At 54.6% G+C, this 20,895-nt stretch overlaps 1 protein-coding gene across 4 annotated transcripts in view; it reads right to left on the bottom strand.

Moving 5' to 3' along the window:
- Positions 1–18,616, bottom strand: part of TBX5 (T-box transcription factor 5) — a 46,752-nt gene extending 28,136 nt beyond the window's left edge. For 2 of the 4 annotated variants that reach the window (XM_064466389.1, XM_064466386.1), the window contains exons 1-6: positions 13,201–13,973; positions 10,597–10,772; positions 8,731–8,825; positions 5,908–6,027; positions 5,015–5,162; positions 2,605–2,757 (exon numbers count right to left, since the gene is read on the bottom strand). In XM_064466389.1, coding sequence (XP_064322459.1) covers positions 2,605–2,757; positions 5,015–5,162; positions 5,908–6,027; positions 8,731–8,825; positions 10,597–10,772; positions 13,201–13,219 — 711 coding nt within the window. In that variant the 5' untranslated portion in view covers positions 13,220–13,973. Of the gene's footprint in view, positions 1–2,604; positions 2,758–5,014; positions 5,163–5,907; positions 6,028–8,730; positions 8,826–10,596; positions 10,773–13,200; positions 13,974–15,751; positions 16,138–18,357 lie in introns of those variants that run through there. The other 2 variants (XM_064466387.1, XM_064466388.1) reach the window with 2 other exon arrangements.
- Between the last annotated feature and the right edge of the window lie 2,279 nt (positions 18,617–20,895).

Consider the following 20,895-nt stretch of genomic DNA (forward strand, 5'->3'; position numbering starts at 1 on the left):
TAGGCTCAAATGCATTTGTGGGCAAGTCATGCAATTAATACTGTAATATAATTCACCTATACGTAGCTCTTGAACCTAAACCACATGGACATATAAATTTGTTTGTGTGTGTATATGTATGCATGTGTGTTTAAAATACATAGGTGTATAAAAACTGTGTGCAAAATATGTTGGTGTATACAAACTGTGTGTGATTGTGCTGGTAGGAAGAGTTTCATGAAGGATATGCTACAGGTGATGGGTGGAAGTGAGAGAGAGATGGCTGTAAATGGGAAAAAATAGGTACTGCACTGACAAAGAGATGTGGGGATGGACAGGCAGAGCCTCCCTGGGGAGCTTGATGCAGATGGACACAGACCAGGGGGACTACGATCATTCACGGCAAGGGGAAGCGCAGTCTGCACTGCAACATGAAGATATGTTTTGCCAAGCAGCACCTCAGCTGTGAAAGCTGAACTCAGGTTTCTGCCTGTGGAAAAGACCCCACTTGCCACTCAACTCAGCTGAAGGATGTTACCCCTTCTGCACAGCCAGCATCGGCAACAGCATCAGCTGCACATCGCCTCAGCCCTGGTATTATTATCCATCTGCGCTGGGGCAAGCTACAAATTTTATTCCCTTCCCTGGAGGGAGATGCCATTTAGGGTAGATCATTCCCTGGTTTATTTTTATGGCTCTATCTTTCTCAGTTGGGTCTTTATCTTGGGGCTACAGCCACTCTTTATTTGTTCCCCCAAAGATTCAGTGCAGCAAGAGGAGGAATGTGTCTGTTGGGGAGGGGGGAAGGGATGTAAATGTATGTAAAATGTGTAGGGGGGTGTGTAAAATGTGTAGCGGTGTCTGTGTGCGGGTGCATGTGTCTGCTGGGATGCAAGCGCATGTGTGTCTGTAGGGATTCATGCGTTTGTCAGTGCGTATGTTTTGACAGAGACGGATATGCAGATGTCATTTCTTATCAACCAGATGTTGTTGATTTACAATCAAATATTCCTGCTCCTCCTAATATGGCAGTTTTCCCAAACTACTGTACTTACATCTTTCTGCTTTGCATTTGTTTTATTTGCATGATAATTTTTTTTCTATAAAACAGTCCTATTTTTCTTCAAAGGAAAGCAGTTAAATTCAGGTCTGTTTTCTCATAGGGAAATGCCTCTAAAGCAAGCAGTGTGTCCCGTTTTATTAACTCCCAGTTCTATTAATATTATATTCTTTCTCCGAATCCATCAAGCAGAATTTAAGCTTGATTTTATAGCATCCACAGCGGAGTTATAATTTAAGGCATAATTTGGCGAGGACTCAATTTGGATTCAGTTTGCTTGTCCTGGTTGTGCCAACAGCTCCTATTTTAAAGGGCAGGGAAGTATTTTCTTTTCTCCCTAGTTACGGTGAAACACTCTTTCTTCTCCAGCCTACCTCTGCTCTCTGCGTCTCCCTTGCCAACTGATGGATGGAGGAAATGCATCCATTTCGCACAGGTTTAGGAGCTTCCTACTTACACCTCCAGGAAATCATCCCGGATTTGTCCGGGGTGTTAAATGACCTTTCTCCGTTTGAAAAAACTAGCACATGATTTCACTCTGTCAAGCGCAAAGGAGCCATCCTACCTGCCCGTAAGTACCAGTAAAAGCTTGTAGCAATCGCTTTCTATGCCATTTCGTGAGGAATTTGCTTTTTTTCCAAAGGAAAATTGGCTTTTCATGGAGCTCTGCCCTAGAGAGGGGCTATCGGGATCTGCGGGCAGTGGTGAGGGGCAGTCAGTGAAAGGCATCGCTAAATACATCTGCTGAGACCTACCCCAGCCCTGAGCCTTCCTCCTCCTCGCTCCTTGCTGGGTGGGGAAGCCCAAAAGCCAAGCAAGGAAAGGAGAGGGGCAGCAGCCCTGCGGTGGGGTCCCCCCAGGTGGGCAGCGGAGGTGGCCGGCAGCGGGAACCCTCGCGTGTCCACCCAGCAGCCCTCCCAAGAAAAACTTATTTGATATGTATTTGTTTTGCTTGGGCAGGCGGGGAACTGATTTTGGGTGCAGAGCCTCCCTTTCCTTCCAGGGCCTCCTCACTGCCAACCCTGCAGCCCCCCACCGACCTCCCCGCAGGGCCCTCTGAGGAGCGGCCGGGGCAGGAGGCCTTCCCCAAACAAAGGGCCGGAGCACGGCCAGCCCGGGTTATCAGCGCCCCGGCCGCGGAGGGGAGCGCCGGGCTCCCTTCTCCAGATTACAAGGCTTTGACCGATGCGGGGGAAAGAAGATAAAGCCAATTTCCTCGGTTGGTCGTCTCCTCTCTGAGCAAACCATCCTGTTGAGCTAATTCCTCCTCGGCTCGCCCTAAGCCCTGTCTTTAGACGCTTTGTCTGTGTCGCCAGGAATAACAGAGGGGATGGGATGGGTGTGTGGTGAGAGGAAAGGGTAAGGGGGGAAAAGAAGGGGGAGGGAGAGAAAAAAGGAGAAAAAAGGAGAAAGGGGGGGAAGGAAAATATAAGGAGAAAGGGGGGGGAAGGAAAATAAGAGGAAAGGGGTGGGGGAGGAAAAGAAGGAGAAAGGGGAGCCAAGGCCCTCAGGAGAAGGGAAGGCGAGGGGATGAAGTCTGCTGGTATGAGGGCCCAGCCCCTCACCTTGTGGTTTTGGTAAGAGGTGACGGCAATGAAGGCAGTCTCCGGGAAGACGTGGGTGCAGAAGGCGGTGTTCTTGGATCCAAAACCGTTGTTCTCGTCTGCTTTCACGATGTGGAGCCGCGGCTGGTATTTGTGCATGGAGTTCAGGATGATCTGGGCAAGGGCAGAAGGAGAGGACATTCCGTGGGAATGGAGGGGGCACAGCGCGGCGCAACACCCCACCCCCTGCCCAGGGATGGGGAGAAGAGGAAGAAAAGACAGGGGGCCACAGGTTTTTTAATCCCCTTCCCCAAAATCTTCTCCCTCTTCAGGGGTCCCCCAGACGGGCTGGTTTAGGTGCTGGGGTGAGGGGACATATCTCAAAAAACCTCCTCTCCAAACAAGGAGCCCATCAGGACCAGGTGATGCTGTGAATCGTAGCTCCTTACCTGCTGCCCCCCCACCCTCTGTCAGCCCTGGGCTGTGCTGCTGGTCCCCCACAACGCCGCCGGGGCGGGTGGGGGGGGGTGGACACTGGGGCTGCTCCCCCAGCCTGCACTGGGACCCTGAACCTGCTGCTGGTGGTGGGGTCTCCGTCTTTCCAGGCCCTTCACAGCCCACAGAACCTCCCAGCTCACCACCACGATGGCTGGGGCATCTCGAGCCCCCTCCCAGGAGGGCAAAGGGGCAAGAAGGGGGGATGGAAGGGGAGGGCCGGGGGGATTCCGTGTGCCCACCACCAGCCAGAGGATGGCAGAGGAGGGTGCGGGGTGGGGGGAGGGGAAGCGCTGTGGTCAAGATAAAAAGCGGTCCCTGCTCGGTACCCGGTTAATCTCGGGAGAAGGTGGCGGGGGAGGGCGGCGGGGGGCCGCTCGGTCACGATAATGACTGCCGGACCCTGGCGACAGCGAGACGCAGCGCGCCCCGCCGCCGCCTCCCCCGTCCCGGGGGTTTAAGCAAATTGCTTTGACATCCAGGAAAATCGTAGACATCAACGGTGAACGATCTAATGGGGTTTAATTTCATTACAGCGACTCTAATTGAGAGACTCCTGGTGCAACATCTCCTCTGAAGTCCCTTATTGTCCCCTCAGCGCCTTTGGTTTGTTTAGAGGGAGTTTTCCCCAAAGCCGCCTGCTCGCAGCGGGGGATGCCTCTTCCCCCCCTCCCCATCCCCCCGCCCCGGGACTGCTCCCCAAAACCAGCCCGGGGGGTGGGAAGGATCCCCCCCCAGCTGTGCTGCTGCCGGGTCCCCGCTCTCCCCTCCCGCTTCCCAGGGGAGCGGGGAAGGTCCTGATCCCTGGAAAGCAGCCCTGGCGAACTGCTTTGCCACCAGCTCAAGGCAATATTAAAATAAAATAAAAAAATATTAAAAAGGGGGAAAAAAACCCAATGAACCCCCCCCAACCGGAGGCGAAAGGAGCCCTCATAAAAAGATGCTCAGCTTTGGGGTGGGCTGGGGGCTCGGCTGGCTGCTCTGCCCTGCAGCCCCCCCTGCTTCTCAGCGACCAGGTGGGCGGGGGTTTAATAGCACAAGATTTGTTATTAAAAAGCGAATTTTTAAAAAAAAAAAAAAAAGGAACTTGGGGAAAAAAATGAAACTGAGGTGTTGAAATTAGACTGGAGAAAAATACGCTCTTGGAAAGGGATGGCGGGATCTGGATTCGCATACCCGCTTAAGTAATTATATATTTTTTTTAATAGATATATATATTATTCATACATGCACATATATATTTGCTCAGAGGAACAGACATCTTTGGAGACCTTCGAAGGAGGGCTGCTTCTGGCTGCAGAATTCACACACGCTTTCACGGCCCCACGAGTCTAGCAAAGACCTTTTTATGCCCAAGAAGCTCTAGCAGGATTTCAATTTTTTTATCGTCTTTAATTAATGTTGCTTTTTTTTTTGGGGGGGGGGGGGGGGGGGGGAGGGGAGAGTGTCGAGGGATCCACACGGGTTTGGGTCCTATTCCTCGAATAATTACTCCTGATTGCTTTTACCTGTTAGCCAAATTCACGGAGGTAACGAGCAGGTTTTAACGCTCCGAGGCTCGCCATGAGGTTAAAGCCTGGTAGCTAACGGCTCGGTTAAGCCGGGGCGTTCGGCCCACTCGCGGGCTCCAGGCCCCGGGGGTCTGCGATCAGTTCGCACACAGTCCTGCGAAATAGCCCATTTTTAAGGTTTATTCTTCAGTTTTTTGGGGGAGTGTCCTTCATTGCGATTCCTCCCACCCTCTCAGGGAAGAGGATAACACCCCACCAACACAACGGATTTGGGGATGGATGACATTTCCATGACCTTGGTGGTGCTGGCAGTGGTGGCCATGCGTGGGTGAGGGCCACGCCGTGGGAGAGGGCCGTGAGCACGCGTGGGGCCTCCCAGCAGCCCTCCGCGGGCGCGGTGCCCTTCTCCCTCCCCCGGTACTTACATGTCCGAAAGGGTCGAGGTGGTTGTTGGTGAGTTTGAGCTTCTGGAATGAAACCAGCTGCCTCATCCAGTGCGCGCCGGTGGCCGGGGAGTCGGGGTGCACGTACAGCCGCCCGGGCATGGCCGGCTCTGCCTTCCCTGTCACCGACCTGCGTGGGAACAGAGGCACTGAGCCCCGGGCGGGGGGGGGCCTCCCGTGGGCTCCTGTACCCCTTCCATCCCCTCCAGCCGGGTCCCTCCCGTTGGTTCCTGCTCTCCCATCCACCCCATCCCCCCCCCACAGCGGGGTTCCTCCCGTGGGTTCCTGCTCCCACATCCACACACCTCCGTGGGGTCCCTCCCACTCAGGGATCCCCGTAGGCGGAGGCAACGCGGTGCCGGACGGTCACGCCGTGCTTGGGGAGAAAAGGCATTTACAAACCCCGCTCGGGGAATTAACTGAGCTCTCTGGCACCTTTCCCGTCGGAGACGGCTCTTGCTGTTTCCCCGTTTAACCCCATCCTTCCCCCCCTCCCTAATTACCGGCAGCCGAGCCAGGAGCAAAGGACCAGCACACCGATCCTTAAAGATTTTCCTGCCCGGAGATATTCCTTTCCTTAATATAATTAAACTATCGGCTCCACAAGAATCAATAATCTCATCATCAAGCAGAATTAGAGCTATCTTTAGCTAATTGCGAAAGACTTTTCTCCTTTTCTTGACGCGTTTCTCCCCCAAGGACAATGGGAGCCCCCCGAGAGGCTCAGGTGAAGCCCCTGCAGCCCAGCAGGGCGGGGAAAGGCGGCCGAACCGCTGATTCAAGGGGATCCCCCAACCTGCGCTGCCCGGGTTTGGCCAGCCCCGAAATCCCGACCCAGAGCTCCCCTCCCTCCCCTTTCCCCCACGCGTGCATACCATTTATTATCTGCAAATTTGTATCTGTGGTCATCCGCTGGTACAATATCCATCAACAGGATGTATTTAGTTTTTGGATTGAGTCCAGTGACCTTCACTTTGTAACTGGGGAACATACGCCTATAAAAATATATATATACACATAAACATAAAAGCGGAGAAAGGAAAGTTTTCCAAGGTGGTTTTGTGTGTGTTTGGGGGGGAGGGCGGGGGGCTGTCGTTTAAGAGAAGGACAACGCCACGCTTTCGGGTGGACCTTCCTGAAAGGCTGTGGCAGAGGTGGGGTGCACCCTTCGCCTGGGGTGCGGGAGAGGTTTGGGTGCCGCAGGGTACCGCTCCGGGTCCCAGCTGAGGCGAAACAGGCGACTTATCCGGGTAGAATCGTAATTACGAGGCTGGCGGGGTTTTTATTCACCTACTCGTATGCCTGCTCCTCTATTCATATTTTTGTTATTATTTTGTTTCGTCAAGACTTTGACTCTCCCTTCTTCGAACAAATCTGGTCGGGAGGACTTTTGGAAGCAAGTTACTTCCCTCTTTACATAAACCGCTGGAACAGGAGGGGAGATTGCCAAAAAAAAAAGTAAATATATATTTATAGAAATATATATATTTAAAATACATACATTTCAACCATCCCGATGTGTATCAATGGTTCTATGTGCAGATATGAAAAAAAATCCCTACGCACACTCAGGTGTGACACCAAGTCTGTGTGAAGCCATACGGGGTACAGAGACATCAGCAAATACACCTGACAAATACTTGGAAACTCTCAGATACACACTGAGGACAGGGGCTTTTCGAAATATTTTCCATTACTGCAAGGCAGGGACTTAAAACACTGATGTTATTTTAGTTTGAGCTTTCCAAATATTTTAAAATAAGCAGACGAAAATGTATCCCTGGACTTAAAATACGCATAAACAAAAACTCCACACCTCTAAAAATACGGCACGCCGAGGCTGGGCTCTTATCTCCGCGATAGGGCACCGGGCGGGGTTTTAATTCAGTTGTAAAAAGCTGGGATGGGGGTGTGAAAAAAAATAAACCGCTACCAACGAAGGAAGCGGGGGTTTAACTTTAACTTTTTAAGGGAGAAGAAACCAAATTCCACCTGAAGAATGATCTGTAACTCCATCGAAAACACCTGACCAGCAAGAACACGGACTTCTCCAACATGGGGAATTATATAAATAAGGAAACGTATCCCGTATCTCCCCTAAAGCCCCTGCACTGTAAATGTCTATTTTATTGCTCTCTAGATGAGATTTCTGTCCACTGCGATATTTGTTTGAAATTTCTGCAAGGTGGTTTATGTCTCCCTCCGTGCGCTGCTTCTTTTTTTTTCCTTCCCCCTGTGAACTCGGGTTTTCGGGAGGTCCCTCTGCTTCCCCAGCCCGTGTCCCGGCATGGGGCTGCGGGGGTCGGCAGGACCCCCACCCCCAGCAGCTTCCCTCCCTCCGGACACTTTATCCCCCCCACTTTGTACCACGTCCTCCCGGACACAAAACCCTTTTTAAATCCGATTTTTCCAGCAGCAAAGAGGTTCAAGGGGAAAGCGAGCCGCGATCTATCCGCTGCAAACTTCATACAACCAGCTCGATATTTTTTTTTTCTCCCTCTTCAGGCAAATTTTGGAAGACCACAACAAATGCCAGACGACAGAGCAAAATGAAAGTTTGACTCCGCGTTGTTTGTTGTGCCCTCGCAATCTAAAGCTACCGCTATTTCTACGCGCGGAGGGGTTTTCCCCCCTCCTTCCTCCGAGAATTTTAATTCAAAATCACAACGAAAAGAGCCTCTCTCGGGCTGCCCCCAGTTTGCTGACGGGACTGGAAAGACTATTTTACTGGTTCTCGCTGGCTTAGGCACTCTTCAATTTAATCCTCCAACGTATTAATATTAAGGATAATGTTAAATCGCCTCAAACGCGCTCAAATATACCCGCGTACACATATAAACATCTACGGGTCGGGTTTACTAAGCCGGTCATGGAATCGATTACGCCCAGTCCCAATAAAGTTGGATTTGCAAGGCTGTATATTTTTCTACACACCCACGCAAACACACCCATATAGAAGCGTGTGTCTGGACGCTGTTAGACCCGCGTGCTATTTATTTGCGGACACATCCATCTATGCAGCTAAACAGCTTTGCTATCAGCGTATAACCAGTAGCCTAAGACCGCATATACTTTTAAATGGGGCGGTGTGGGTGTTCTGGATATATTCGCCTCAGTGTGAGCAAAATAAATAAACTGCTGTAAACTGCGGAAGGCATTGCAAAATTGCAAAAGGGCCTAGCTGCTCCTTTAATTTAAAGTAATGATAATGGTAATGGTAAATAACAATAATACCAACAACGAAATCGCCCAGCGAGCTGCTCTAAACAAGGTTAGGTTTTGGCCAAGCGGCTGCAACTCGCGTTCGCCTGGAGAGTTTCCAAAGGCCTTGAAATTGGGATTAACGATCCAACTGTTCTGGTTAAGAAAGAAGCCAGAAGAAACAATTTCTTCCGAATTCATCCTCGCAGGGAGGGCTCTCCGCACGCCCGGCCCCGCCGAGCCACCGCCGGGCAGGGCTCTGCGGGCGCTCCCGGGGCCCTGGCACACAGACACGCGTGGCGGGGGGGGACTCGCACACAAGAGGCACGACCGCACCAATGTCAGGGAGAGCGGGGCCGCGGCCACGCACCCCCACCCACGCGTGTCCCACCCCCCTCCCCGTAGGCAGTCGGCCGCCCACCCCCCCGCAAACACGCATAAACGAGGCAGATCCAGCCACGCAGGCGGACGGGGGTCGTGTGCCCCCCCGCTCTTACCTCCCGGCCTTTGTTATGATCATCTCCGTCCCCACTTCGTGAAATTTCAGCCACAGCTCCCGTTCGTGCAAAAACACTTTGATCCCCTCCATGCCCTGCGAGGGAGGAAGGCACACGCCGTCAGCCCCCAGAGGTGCGCGGCAGCCGGGGAGGGGGCGGCGGGGACCCCACGGCCCCGGCGGGGAGCTGGGACGGAAAGGGCCGGGCGATGGGGGCCGGAGCTCGGGCCATTCCCGGGAAAATCCAGCCGCTTGTATATTTGCAAAACCGGGGAAAATGGGATTTCAGGCCGGAGCCCGGGGATGCTGGTCAAGGGGGGGCCCGGGGCAGGATCCTGCCGGTTTCGGGGCTCCCGGGAAGGCGTGGGAAGAGCAGGGGGCTCCCGGAGCCGGCTCCAGCCCGCACCCTCCCAGCGCTTCGGCCCAGCTCCTCTCCAGAGCCAGCCGGAGGAGATTTACACCGTCCGATGAGCCATTTACATCCGCCGGCTCCGCTTCTGCGGGCTGGAGCGGCGTGGGGTGTCACCCCTGCTCCCCTCGACCGCTCCTTTTGTCCCCCCCGGCCCACACCCCACAAGGCCTGCTGGCAGCGGGGCCCTGCCAGCCCCACGCCCGGCCCCGCAGAGGCCGTGGCGGGGAGAATACACCCCCCCCACCGTGGGGAGGGGGAGCACGGTGGAGCCCCCCAAGGCAAGCCCATGTTCCCCCCACTGAAAATGGAGCCGAAGCACCCCCGCCAAACGCATCGGGGGCGGGTGGGGGATGTGGGGGTGTATTTTCTAAATGCTCACGGTGGCCCCGAGCCCCAGGACCGGCGGGACAAGCCCGGTACCGGTACCCACGCCGGCCCCGCCGTGCCTCCAGCCCGCACCCCCGTGGGTGGCAGCCGCAGCAGGCGGAGGGTTCCCCCCGTGGGTTTACCTGCCAGGGGACAAGCGGGGCTCTCCGGAGGGGCTCCGCAGCCGCTGAAGGCGAAGCGATCTCGGTGGAAAAGCCCCTCTGCCCGCCTTCCCCCCGCTCCCTCCTGGGCTGCCCCGAGCCGGCGGGGGCCGAGCGCCGTGGGACGGCTCCCGGCACCGCCCGGCCCGGCTGGGCAAGGCCCCGGCGGCGGGGAAGGAGAAGCCGAGGGGTGGCCTGGCCCGCCGCCGCCGCGGCCTGCTCTCCTCAGCAGCGCGGAGGTCCGCCGGGAGCTGCGGCCGGCGCGTCCCGCATGGGAGCCCACGCGTGCCCCGGCAACACGCGGCACCCGGGGTTTTTTTTTTGGGGGGGGGGGGCGAGGGCTGATGGAGGGTATGAAGGGCACTCCAGGGTGCGCCTGGCCCCACGCGTGACACCCCCACCTGCCCTCAGGGCCCGTTGCGCGGGTGCAAGCAGAGCTGCGTATGCATGAGTGGGGCCGTATCTGCGTGGGCACACGTGCGCCCGCGTGTCCAAGGGGTACGTATATATATTTATACCTTACACAAATACGCGCGGGCATCGCAAATATATCCACGCGCGCGTAGCTGTCCGTGCGCGTGTGCATTTGCACGCTCACGGGTGGACGTCTGGGTGTGCGCCGGCCGCCGCGTCAGCGGGTGCCTCTCTGCGGTGTTTTGGGTGCTTTTCCGTGCGTGCCCCTCCATGCACCCCAATATTCACGCGTGTGCTTCCCCACAGGTTTAGCACTTGAACACGACCCCAGATAACGCTGAAGCAGGGTGAGGCCCACGGTCAGGCGAGATTTTTCACTCCTGTGGGGCCTAAAGTGACTTATCACCACCCAGAGCAGCAGCAGGCACCCAGCTGGGCTGGTATTTTGGGGGGAAAACGCAGAAAAAGGGAGGAAAAGAGGGAGGGGGAGAGAAAGTAGAGCATGGGTCCTTACCTGCTGGGTGAAGGCTGCTTGGGGCGAGGTGGGGGACTTGCTGGTGGCCCCCAGCTGAGTGTCCTGCTTGGCTTCAGCCTGGAGCTCTTTGGCCTCCGAGTCTGCCGGCGTGGTTGGGAGCCCAAAGCCTTCCTCGCTATCCGCCATGTTACGAGCTTCCTTCGCTGAATCCCCCACTGCAGGCACACATCGGGGAGAGAGCAGAGATAAGAGACGCATAAGTCAATGCTGACGTTTAATAAAATATATATAAATATATATATATACACATATGTAACGGGGAGCGAGCCGGGGCGCTAGGCAGGGCTGCCCGACAAACCCGCACTGCCCACAACTCACTTCCAGCTGTCCGGGGAGGGAACAAGGCCCTTTAACTTTGGGAGAGGGAGAAATAAAGACTTTTATTTATTATCGCAGCCCGCAAGGGATGATAGGATTTGGGGGGGAGGGGGGGGAGGGAGGGAGGAGAAGGGGGAGGCGGTATTATTAAATGCATCTTTCGGAAAAGGTAAACAGCGTATTTTAGGTCTGTCTGGTAGGAGACGGGGAGCAAAGCACCGGGGGACAGTGGACCGGCCAACTTATCACACAAGTGACTCTGGAGGTCAGGGGTCCGGGGGGGGCAGAGCCTCCCCCCCCAGCCTTGAACACCTCCAGTTCCCCCGGGCTCGCTGTGGCCGAGGGGGCTGAAAGCCCCCAGCTTTTCTCCCAGGGAACTGGGAGCTTTCACCCCACTCCAGTTCCAACCAGGCAAACGCCAGCGACACACGAGGGCCCCTGTATAACCCGATTTTCAAAGAAAATTCAACTTCTTGCACCCCTACTGAAAAAAAAAATAAAAAGAAAAGAAAAAGCCTTTTCTCCCCCCCAGCCCGGACCGTTGCGAGTAAAGCAAAGGATGGACAAGATAATTAAAATATAAAAGTGCAAATAAATCAATAAGTCGAGACACTGTGCAAGGTAACACACACTCAGGCTGGTGAACCGGGGGTTGGAATTGGGGCTGAAGTGAGCTGAGCCGTAACATTTAGAGTCAAACTGCACCAGCAGAGAAAACGAGCTTAAAAAATACACAGTTTACATCTGATGCGAGTAACCACAGTAAGTTTTAAAGGCAGTATTTTGACGTAGCTTTAACGGCTGTATCAGGAATGGTAAAAGTTTCAAAGCAGCACCAAAAAAAAAAAAAAAAGATAAAAGCAATTGAATTATCTGTTAGTTTTTTGTTCTCAAGGAATTTAGAGTTTTAGTAGCTTTAAAAAAATATCTTTTGCATGTTTCAAAGAAGAGGATTCATTTTTGAAAGGCCAACCATATGGAGGCAATATTGGTTTTAAGTACATGAGAGTGTTTTGAAATGAGTTCTTCTCCCTGCAACAATATTTAAAAGCCTTTTAAACAACAACAAAAAAAAAAAAAAGAGGGGGAAAAAAAAAGGCAATTCTCCTTTAAATGCGGAGGAAAATTGGGAAGGGGGGGGAGAGAAAATTATCTTCCCTGCTAGTGGTGGGGAATATATACATACACGTCTATATAATTTAAAAGGACAAAAAGCAAAGGGACTCCAGGTCCACACCTCTGGAGCGAAAGATCGTGCAGAGAAAGGGCCCGTGCCCCCCTCCCCCCCTCCCCAAAGGCTCTTTTCCCACCGCGCACCGGCCAGGCGCCTGGCACCAAGGGGCTGAGGGGCAAAGCCAAACCGCTACGAGCGCGGAAAGTGCGCCGAGGGGAGCGGGAGCGGGGCTGCGGGGGGCTGCGGGAGCCGCTGACCCGGGCCCGGGCACAGCCCGCGGGGGCAGAGCCGCAGCTCCAGGGACCATTTAAGGCTTTTTTTCTTCCCCTCCTCCTCTTTTTCTTTTTTTTTTTTTTTCCCTGGACATTTTTTTTTCCTTGCTGCAGCTTGGAAAGTGCCGGTTATTCATTTTTTAATCGATTTCCCTCCAGCTTGGAGCTGTTATTCCCCCTGAGCTGGCAAAGTTAGGAGGGAGGGCGAGGAGGGGGGAAAAAAAAAAATAAAGCGTGTTTATTAAAACAAAGAGGGACCCAGCTATGGCAGCCCGCTCCAGCGAGCCTCCCCGGTGTCCTCCGCTTCGAGCCATAATTAAGCAGATATACAAATAATAATAATAAAGGGGAGGGAATGAAAGCAAAAAATAACGCAACAATTAAGAGCAATTGGCGATCCGTGGCTTCTAATTTTTTTCCCCTTTAAAGAGCTTCTGAGAAGAAATGGAGCTTGACAGAACCAGGCCGCAGTGGCCGTATGAAAAATGCATCTTGCCTTGCTAAAGTAGCACCAAGTGGGTTTGCAGGAGGGGAGGGAAAAAAGGGGGGGGTGGGAGAAAATAAAAACCCCCTACCCCCTGCTTTTGTCCACTTCGCCCCGGCCCCCCCAGCCCCACACACCGCCGCGGGAGCTCTGGGAGAGCAGCCCCCCCCTTTCCCCTGCACCCCACGTCTCCCGAGGCCTCGCAGCTCCTCGGCAAAGACGATTTGTGTCTAACAATGCCCCCAGCCAGCCACTTTCTCTCTCCCTCGGCAGCACACCCGGACACACAGACTACAGACACCGACGGACATACATGGCAACGGAAGAGCTGTTACCTTGCTTGTTGAATTCCATGCAATCAATGCATCTCCATACATATAATGTATGTCTATATTTTCCCCCTTTGCAATGGAAATTACAATGGGATCAGGCTTCTCGTGTGCATATTTCCTTTTATTTATTTATTTGCGGATCAGCATGTGAAAACCCAGCCTGGAAGAAAAAAATCTATCCAATGCAAGCCTGCTTGCCTGCTTCTCTCTCTCTCTCTCTCTCTGCCCTGCTCTCTCCAAACACTTCCAGGTTGTCAGACGCACTAGAAAGGATCCTGAGACCAAGATAAAGCCCCCACCCCCACCCCTTTCTCAGCCTGATCTGGAAGGTACAGTTTTCCCCACCCCACTCTTTCTACTTCCCACTTTAAAATAAATAAAAAAATAATAATAGTAATACAAAAAAGAGGGAGAGGACGAAAGAGAGGAAAAAGAAAACAGCACCCCCTTAAAAAAAATTTTTAAAAAAAGATTAAAAAAAAAAGTGGCGGGCGGGCGGGCTGGCAATCGCCGCTCCTCCGGGCAGGTTCCGGCGCTGCCGCCGTGGCTGCGCGGAGCCGGGCGCGGAGCGGAGCGCGGAGGTGACGTGGGCTCGTCCAGCTCCGTTCGCCAAGTGCCGGGACCCACTGCCCAACCAGCTGGGATCCTGCTCCGGAGAGACTCACTCTCATACAGCCCTCCCCCCCCGCCCCCTCCCTCCCCCCCCCCAAAAAACCCCCCCTCCTTTTCCAGCCTATTTTTCTGGCCGGCAAACAAGAACAAGGCACAAAGACAATCATCAAACTCCCCAGCAACCCTCCCCCTCTCCCCTACCTCCTTCCCTGCTCCCTCCCTCCCTCCGTCTTCCATCCATCTCTCCCAACCAAAGAGAAAATTCAGCGCCTGGGAATATCCCCACACCCCCTCCCCTCCCTCACCCCTTTAAATAAATCGTTGGGTCCGGTAACCTCGCACCACCCCCGCCCCCCCCCCCCCCCCCCCCGCCCTCAAAGGCAGTCTAGAGGTGTGGATTTAAACCCAGCTCTATATTTGCTGGTGCTCACAGAGGCCTTTTATTGGGGGGGTGAGGGGGGATCCCCCCCAGATGGACTCGCCTAACGGGTATAACGTTGGGGGGCGGAAGGGGGGGGGGATGAAACGCTGCGGAGTGGGACTGAAAGCCAAGGGAAGGTGAACCCCAGGGTGTGTGCATGGGGTTGTGGCCCTTGTCCCCGCTTCTGGAAGCATCCAGGATCTTTCCCCGACCCTTCCTCATCCTCTTCCTCACCCTTGGCAGCGCTACCCGGCCGGCGGCTCGGCTGCCCCACGGCCCCGGGCCGCAGCCCCCCGGAGCTCTTTTGCTGTGCTCAAATAATCAAACCGTCAGCGAGAGCGGGGATGTGGCTTTATCTGCATCTTCCTTCGCTCCCTCTCGCTCCCTTTTTTTTTTTTTTAATGTATTATTTGGAGGGTAAAGTTGAATAGGTCAGCGCAGGGTAAACAGCCTCCCTGTCGCATTCTGCAGGCTGAAGAGAACCAGATTGGCGAGGCGGATTTTTGATAAGACTGGGAATAAATGGCATGGTTTAGATCTGCTCTGCCCACCCTTCTCCTCCTCCTCCTGCCCCCACCCCTCTTCTCGTCGGTCTCCCATCGCGTGTCCGTCCCCCCCCCCGTCCGTCCCCCCCCCAAATCGTTCGCTTTTTTCTGCCTTTCGGTCATTTCTCTTGCATTTCGCGGAAGTTTTCAGCAAATCCACCCGTGCCCCCAGCTCCCCCAGGGCGCGATAACACCGGAGCCCTCTGAAAGTTTGAGGTGAGGAAGGGAAAAGCCTGGGGGTGAGCGGCTGATCGGGGAGGGGGGTGCGCGTGTGGGTGTAGTTTGGCGTCTCCCAGCCCCTCTCCGTATGCACGCCAGTTCGACCAGCCGCTTGAGAAGAAACAGCCAACAGCAAACGGTTGCAAATAAGAATAATAAAATAACTGCACTTGTAGCCGCAAAGAATAAGCCAGAGAACGCTACTTAAACAAACAGAAGAAAGCTCGTCCCATATTTCATTATTTTTAGAGGGGAAAAGAGCCGTGGAGCCCTTCCAAACCCAAACAAACGAGGGAAACGGGCGGTTCTTCCCCGGCGGGCGGCGGGAGCAGCCCCGGCCCCAGCCTTGCGGCGAGCGGGCGGCGGGCGGCTCCTGCGAAGCCCTTCCCAACGCGCGGGAGCTGCTCCGGAAAGTGCAAATCGGGGAGGAAACCCCTCAAGAATAAAGCAGGGGCTCACCGTGCTGCCGATGCTGGGCGCTGCGGGGAAGGACCGCCGAGCGCGGCCGCGGTGGCTGCAGCCGCCCCGCACCGCCCGGGTGCCGGGCAGCATCCCCCAAAGCGTTCAGCTCGCCCGAAAGAAGAGGGTTTTCCCCTCAAAAACTAAATGAAAGCAGCGAGGAGAAAGGTTCCTCGCAGCTGCTAGCGAGAGAGAACACGAGCTTCCCTCCCCTCGCCGGAAAGAAAGGGAAAAGTGAAAATCTCTGAAGTTTGTAAGAGCGAACCCGAGCCCGGCCGCTGCCTGGGAAAGCACTCACCTCTCCACTGCCAAACTAGCTCTCAAACACCTTGAAGACAAGTTGAAAACGATGCAAATAAATCGAATTTATTTCCGGCTGCAGGTTGGGGGGGGAGTGAAGAAGGAGGACAAAAAAAAAAAAAAAAAGGCGGCTGGGAAAAGGACGGCAAGTCCCGGCTCTGTAGGACTGTAATGTCAAGGTGAAGGAGCCTTCCAGCTAGAAGCCGATTTGTGGTCTCAGACAAATTAAATATTACTGTTTATTACCAGCCATACTCCAATAAAATAAAGAGAGTTCAAGGCGATAGCTGCTATCTCACGAGCTTTGCTCCTATAGGACACGGAGACGTCACCAACCACGCAACTGGCCTATTCTGTCATGGTTGACTGCAGCAGTAATGGAAGGTTAATTTGTATTATTCTCTTTTTAAAGCCCTATCAGTAAGATTCCTACTTTTTTTTTCCTCCCCCCGCAAAGAAATCCTTTCCGTGTCATGCAAAATACAGCGAGGCTCTGTGCGTGCAACCACTATCTATATACAGTTGCGTGTGTGTATATATACACGTAAATATATATATTCACACGCCGAGACACATAACGCATATGTATATACGCGGGTGCGAGGAGGTATATATCGTATAAGCGGCTATCAGCCAAGCAGACGCGGAATCGCTGGGAACTCTAGGAAAACCCACTCTTTCTTGGAAGTGAAAAGGGGGAACCAGTAGAAAAGCTCCCGCTTCACGGGGAGCTGCCCAGTTAATCCAGCGGGATTGGCATTTCTCAGCTTAATTTGTTGTGGGTTGTTTTTTTTTTTTTTAATAATGTTATTAGGGTGAGCAGGAAACTTGTCAGATGAAGGCTCCGGCGTCTCTGGAAGCAAGCACGCCCCGCTATATATAGTAAATGATAACCTGATTCTTTGCACAGATTCAAGTGTGCTTCGGGAACCAATTATTTGCTCTGATTAAAAAAAAAAAAAAAAAAAGGTAGTAAATCGAGGCGATTATTTGCCAAATGAGATTGACAAGGAAAAAAAAAAACAACCCCCCAAATCCCTCCAAGCACAGCCAGTGGCTGCAGAGGAGCCGCCAGCGCTTCCCCACGTCCCAGCGCCTTCCCCCCCTCTCTCCTAGCGCTCCCTTAACCTGGAGGGATTTGGGGGTCCACCCGCGGCCGCTGCAGAAAGATCCCGAAAAAAAAAAAACCCCGATGCTAAAAACGTTGTTTCCTCCAACAGAAAAAGAGAGGAGGAGGAAGAGGAGGAGGAAAAATAGGGAGAGAGAAAATAAAGAGCAACACCTAAGAAAGAGCGAGAAGTTCCTGCAGGAGCTGGATTCTGCGGAGGGTGAGTATTCCCAGGCAGGGACCCCCAGCCCTGCTCCGGCCCAGGGGGCTGCAGGCAGCATTCCCCTCCCGGAGCACTGCCTGGATTTACCCGGTGTCCCCAGGCTGAGCTCTCCCCACCACCACCGAGCTCTGCAGACACTCAGGAGAAACCAGGCCCTTGGCAAAAAGCACCAGCAAGGATGGGGGGAAAAGAAAAAGAGGGGGATTGGGGAGAAAAAGCACACACACCCCCCCCTTTGCTCTGATTTGCCCCGGTGCAGCGCTGGATGCGGCCGTGCCTCTCAGCTCAGGATCCCCCCAAATAGCCGGGGTGGCGGGAAAAACTCCACGGAGGACGGCCGTGCACTTTGCAACGCTTTCTCCTGCGGGGAGCCAGGCTGGGACTGACTGCCCGGGGTTGCTGGGACTGCCAGAGCAGGATACGACCTTCCTGCTGAAGGCTGGCACCAGAATCAGGAATAAAAGCCTCTCCCCGCACCCGACCCCCATTCCCCCCGCAGTGCCCCCTGAGCTCCCCCGAGGCGCCTGCAGCCGGGGGACGGGGATCCGCTCGCCCGGCCTCCGAGCCGAGCCCAGGAGCGCCGGGGTCCTGCCGCTGCTGGGCCCCAGACGCCGCCCGGTACGGAGGAGGACGAGCAGGAGGAAGGCTAGCACACGTATGCGTGCAGATGTGTAGGTCGATATAGGCGTGGGAGTGCATACGTGCACATACGTGAGTCTGGACACACGCACAGTTTGCAAACGCGCACACACGCACGATGCCTTCTCCTTGCTCAAAGCGTTTAAGCAAGTTTTGCGAACGTGCAACATAAACGCACGAGCGCAGAGATAAATAGACACGCGTGCGATATACGTGCCTGTTCATATACGTGTATCTACGCAGCCACACGCGCGCGCCACAAAATCGCCTGTGCGTGGATCTGCGGGTGATGAGATGGTCCCGCACCCTCGCCCAGCAGCACCTCTGCAAGCGCCAGCCCCCCGCCCCCCGCCCGCGGTACGCGCGTGGGAATGCCTACATTTCACCCACGCTCTACGCGCGGGTTTTGGGTGCGCACGAGCATGGGTCTGCCCCCACCCCCCGCCCAGCTCGGTGCGGGTGCGTGCAAACCTGCGCGCACCCAAAGCCCGGGCGAGGGGACACATGTGCGCACACCGCCTACACGCCGTGCGCCACACATATATATATATTATATATAAGTTCCCGCATGCATAGAAACACCAGGTGTCCATCAGCAGCCACGGACCCGAACACCCACGCGGCGGGCACTTACCTACGTGGGTGTGGGGGTGCGTGGCTGCTTGCAAGGACACCCCGAGCCCTCCGCAGCCCCTCCGGGCTCGATCCCTGTTGCTCAGCTCCTCGCAGCAGTCAGGAGCGCAGGATCAGGCCCGCGCAGCCCGGCCCCCGCTGCCCATCCCGGGGGCCTCAGGCCGCGGGGAGCCCCCGTTTTTGGGGGCCGCATGGCCGGAGCCCTGTGCAGCCCCTCTGCCCTCTCGCTACCTTTGGAGGGTGTCACTCGCCCTGGAGGTTTCTCCTTACGGATTTTACCCTGGAGAGGTGGAGGGAGGGGGGGGTGGCCGGGGTGCTGGCTCGCAGTGGGGTCGAGGTGTCAGCAGAAAGAAATAGTGCCGAGCATGAACTCACTCCCCCCCACCCCCCCCGCCCCCGCACACCCTTTAAAAATCACTTCTTGGGGCGGCTGAACCAAATCGAAAAGCTTTTTGCGTTCCGCCGGCAGCCGGCGGCTCCTCGGCACCCTCCCTGCCCAGGGACAGGCTGCCCGCGGCTTCGAGAGCATCCACACTTCGGCATTTGGGGCTTTCTAGCCCTCTTCCCCCCCCGCCTCCTCCCCCAGTATTTAGCTCCCCCATAGCAGGGGTATATTCCCCCCCCCCCCCTTCCATTTTTAGGTGATTTATTTCCCCTCTCCGACCAGTTCTCTTTTATTTCTATCTCCCTTTTGTTGGCCGCGTACCCGCTTTGGCGGAATACGCACCTGGGAGAAAACAAGTATTTTAAATACTGGTCCGGTCACTTGTTGGGGTTTGGGTTGGTGGGGTTTCTTTCTTAATTTATTTTTCCCTAAATTGCTGGCTCAGCGACTGACTGCATTGATTTGAGGGTTTATCAGCAAGATGTTTGTCTCAAAGTAACGCCAATACAGTTCTCCTCCCGTCAGTATTTCCATTACAAAACCCTGCATTTAGTGGTCTAGAATTTGTATACTTAGACGAGCCTTCGGGGGTGAATACCTGGGTCGAGCTTTTCTTTTTCTTTCTTTATTTTTTTAATTACAGGTGAACAGCATTTTTCTTTTAAAGTTTGTGGTTTCGGGTCCTTTTTTCCCGCCCTTCTGACTACTTAAAAAAAAAAAAAAAGTTTGCAATTAAAACTCGCTCCCCGCTCCCTCCAGCCCATTAATTTCCCAGGCGAACTCCAGGCTTTAAACCAGTGACGAAAATGAAAAATAAGGAGCCGGGCAGAGGCAGGGCGGCAGAGCGCTGTCCTTCGGAGCCTCCCACGCGTGCCCGTGGGGTGGAAGTCCCTTCTTCTCCCAGATGGCAAGGGGGGTGGAGACGAGAGGCTCCCAAAGCCAAGCTAGGGACATCCCTGGAGCAAAAGGGATCTATTCTCTCTCCCCTCCCTGCCTCCAAAAAGGAATCTCCCCCAGAATTAACTGCAGCCCGGGGGAGCCGGGGCTCGACCCCCTCCCCAGATTTTCCCGTGGGCACAAGTGCTGCCCAGGGCAAGGGGGAATTAGGCTACATTTCTCTTTGCCCTCCTCCCCTCTCAGGGAGCCAGTCCAGGCGATCTTTTGGCGCAGGGTGCCAGGCCCCCCCCGGGCAATGGCGGATGCTCCCGATGGAGAGGGGCGCGCTGTCGATGCCGGAGTGGGAAGGCTAATCTGCCTTTGCCAAACAGGGTGTCAATCAGGGCGTTATCTCGGCCCGAAAGAGAAAATAAAAGCAGATAAGGCCTTCGTTCTCGCCCTGGGAAGAAAGCTAATGGGGGCAAGAGGGGGAAAGTCTTCAGCGCCCCGCTCCTCTCCCTGCTAGTGATCTTGCAATGACCTTGAAGGGGGAGCTGGGGGGCGGGATGGAGCGGGGGGGGGGGGGGGCCCGGGGGGGGGGAGAGGAGCCCGAACCGAAAGGTTTTCGATAAATCGCTGAAAAAAGGCTGCACAAGCGACACCTGTAATTTCTCTCCCCCGCCCCGGAGAGACAAGCCCTTAGAGGGGAGGGGGCAGCCCGGGGCACCCACCCAGCTCCCTCAGCTCGGCAAACTTTCTTTCTCCCTTTCTTTTCAATCATTTTTCTTTCTCTCTTTGCTCGCTCTTTTCTTTCTTTCTTTCTTTCTTTCTTTCTTTCTTTCTTTCTTTCTTTCTTTCTTTCTTTCTTTCTTTCTTTCTTTCTTTCTTTCTTTCTTTCTTTCTTTCTTTCTTTCTTTCTTTCTTTCTTTCTTTCTTTCTTTCTTTCTTTCTTTCTTTCTTTCTTTCTTTCTTTCCCGTTTCCCCCCATTTTCTATTTTCTTCCCCCCCCGTTCCCTTTCTTTCCCCTCCCCTAAATAACGGAGAGTGAAAGCTCAGCCGAGGCCGGCCGATCTGTTATAACCGTATTATCCTTTACATTCACAGGATAACCACAAATTTCGGGAGCCGGAGGCGCTCCCAGGCAGGCGGGGCGGGGGAGGCTGCGCCCCGCAACCCAGCTCCGCGGACGGGAACCGCGTTAACGTGGGTTCGTGCGGTGTCACAAGCATCCTAAAAAACATCGGGGAGGGGCGACATACAGATTATGTGAATCACCTA

Source organism: Phalacrocorax carbo, chromosome 15, assembly GCF_963921805.1.
Source record: "Phalacrocorax carbo chromosome 15, bPhaCar2.1, whole genome shotgun sequence".
Taxonomy (NCBI): domain Eukaryota; kingdom Metazoa; phylum Chordata; class Aves; order Suliformes; family Phalacrocoracidae; genus Phalacrocorax; species Phalacrocorax carbo.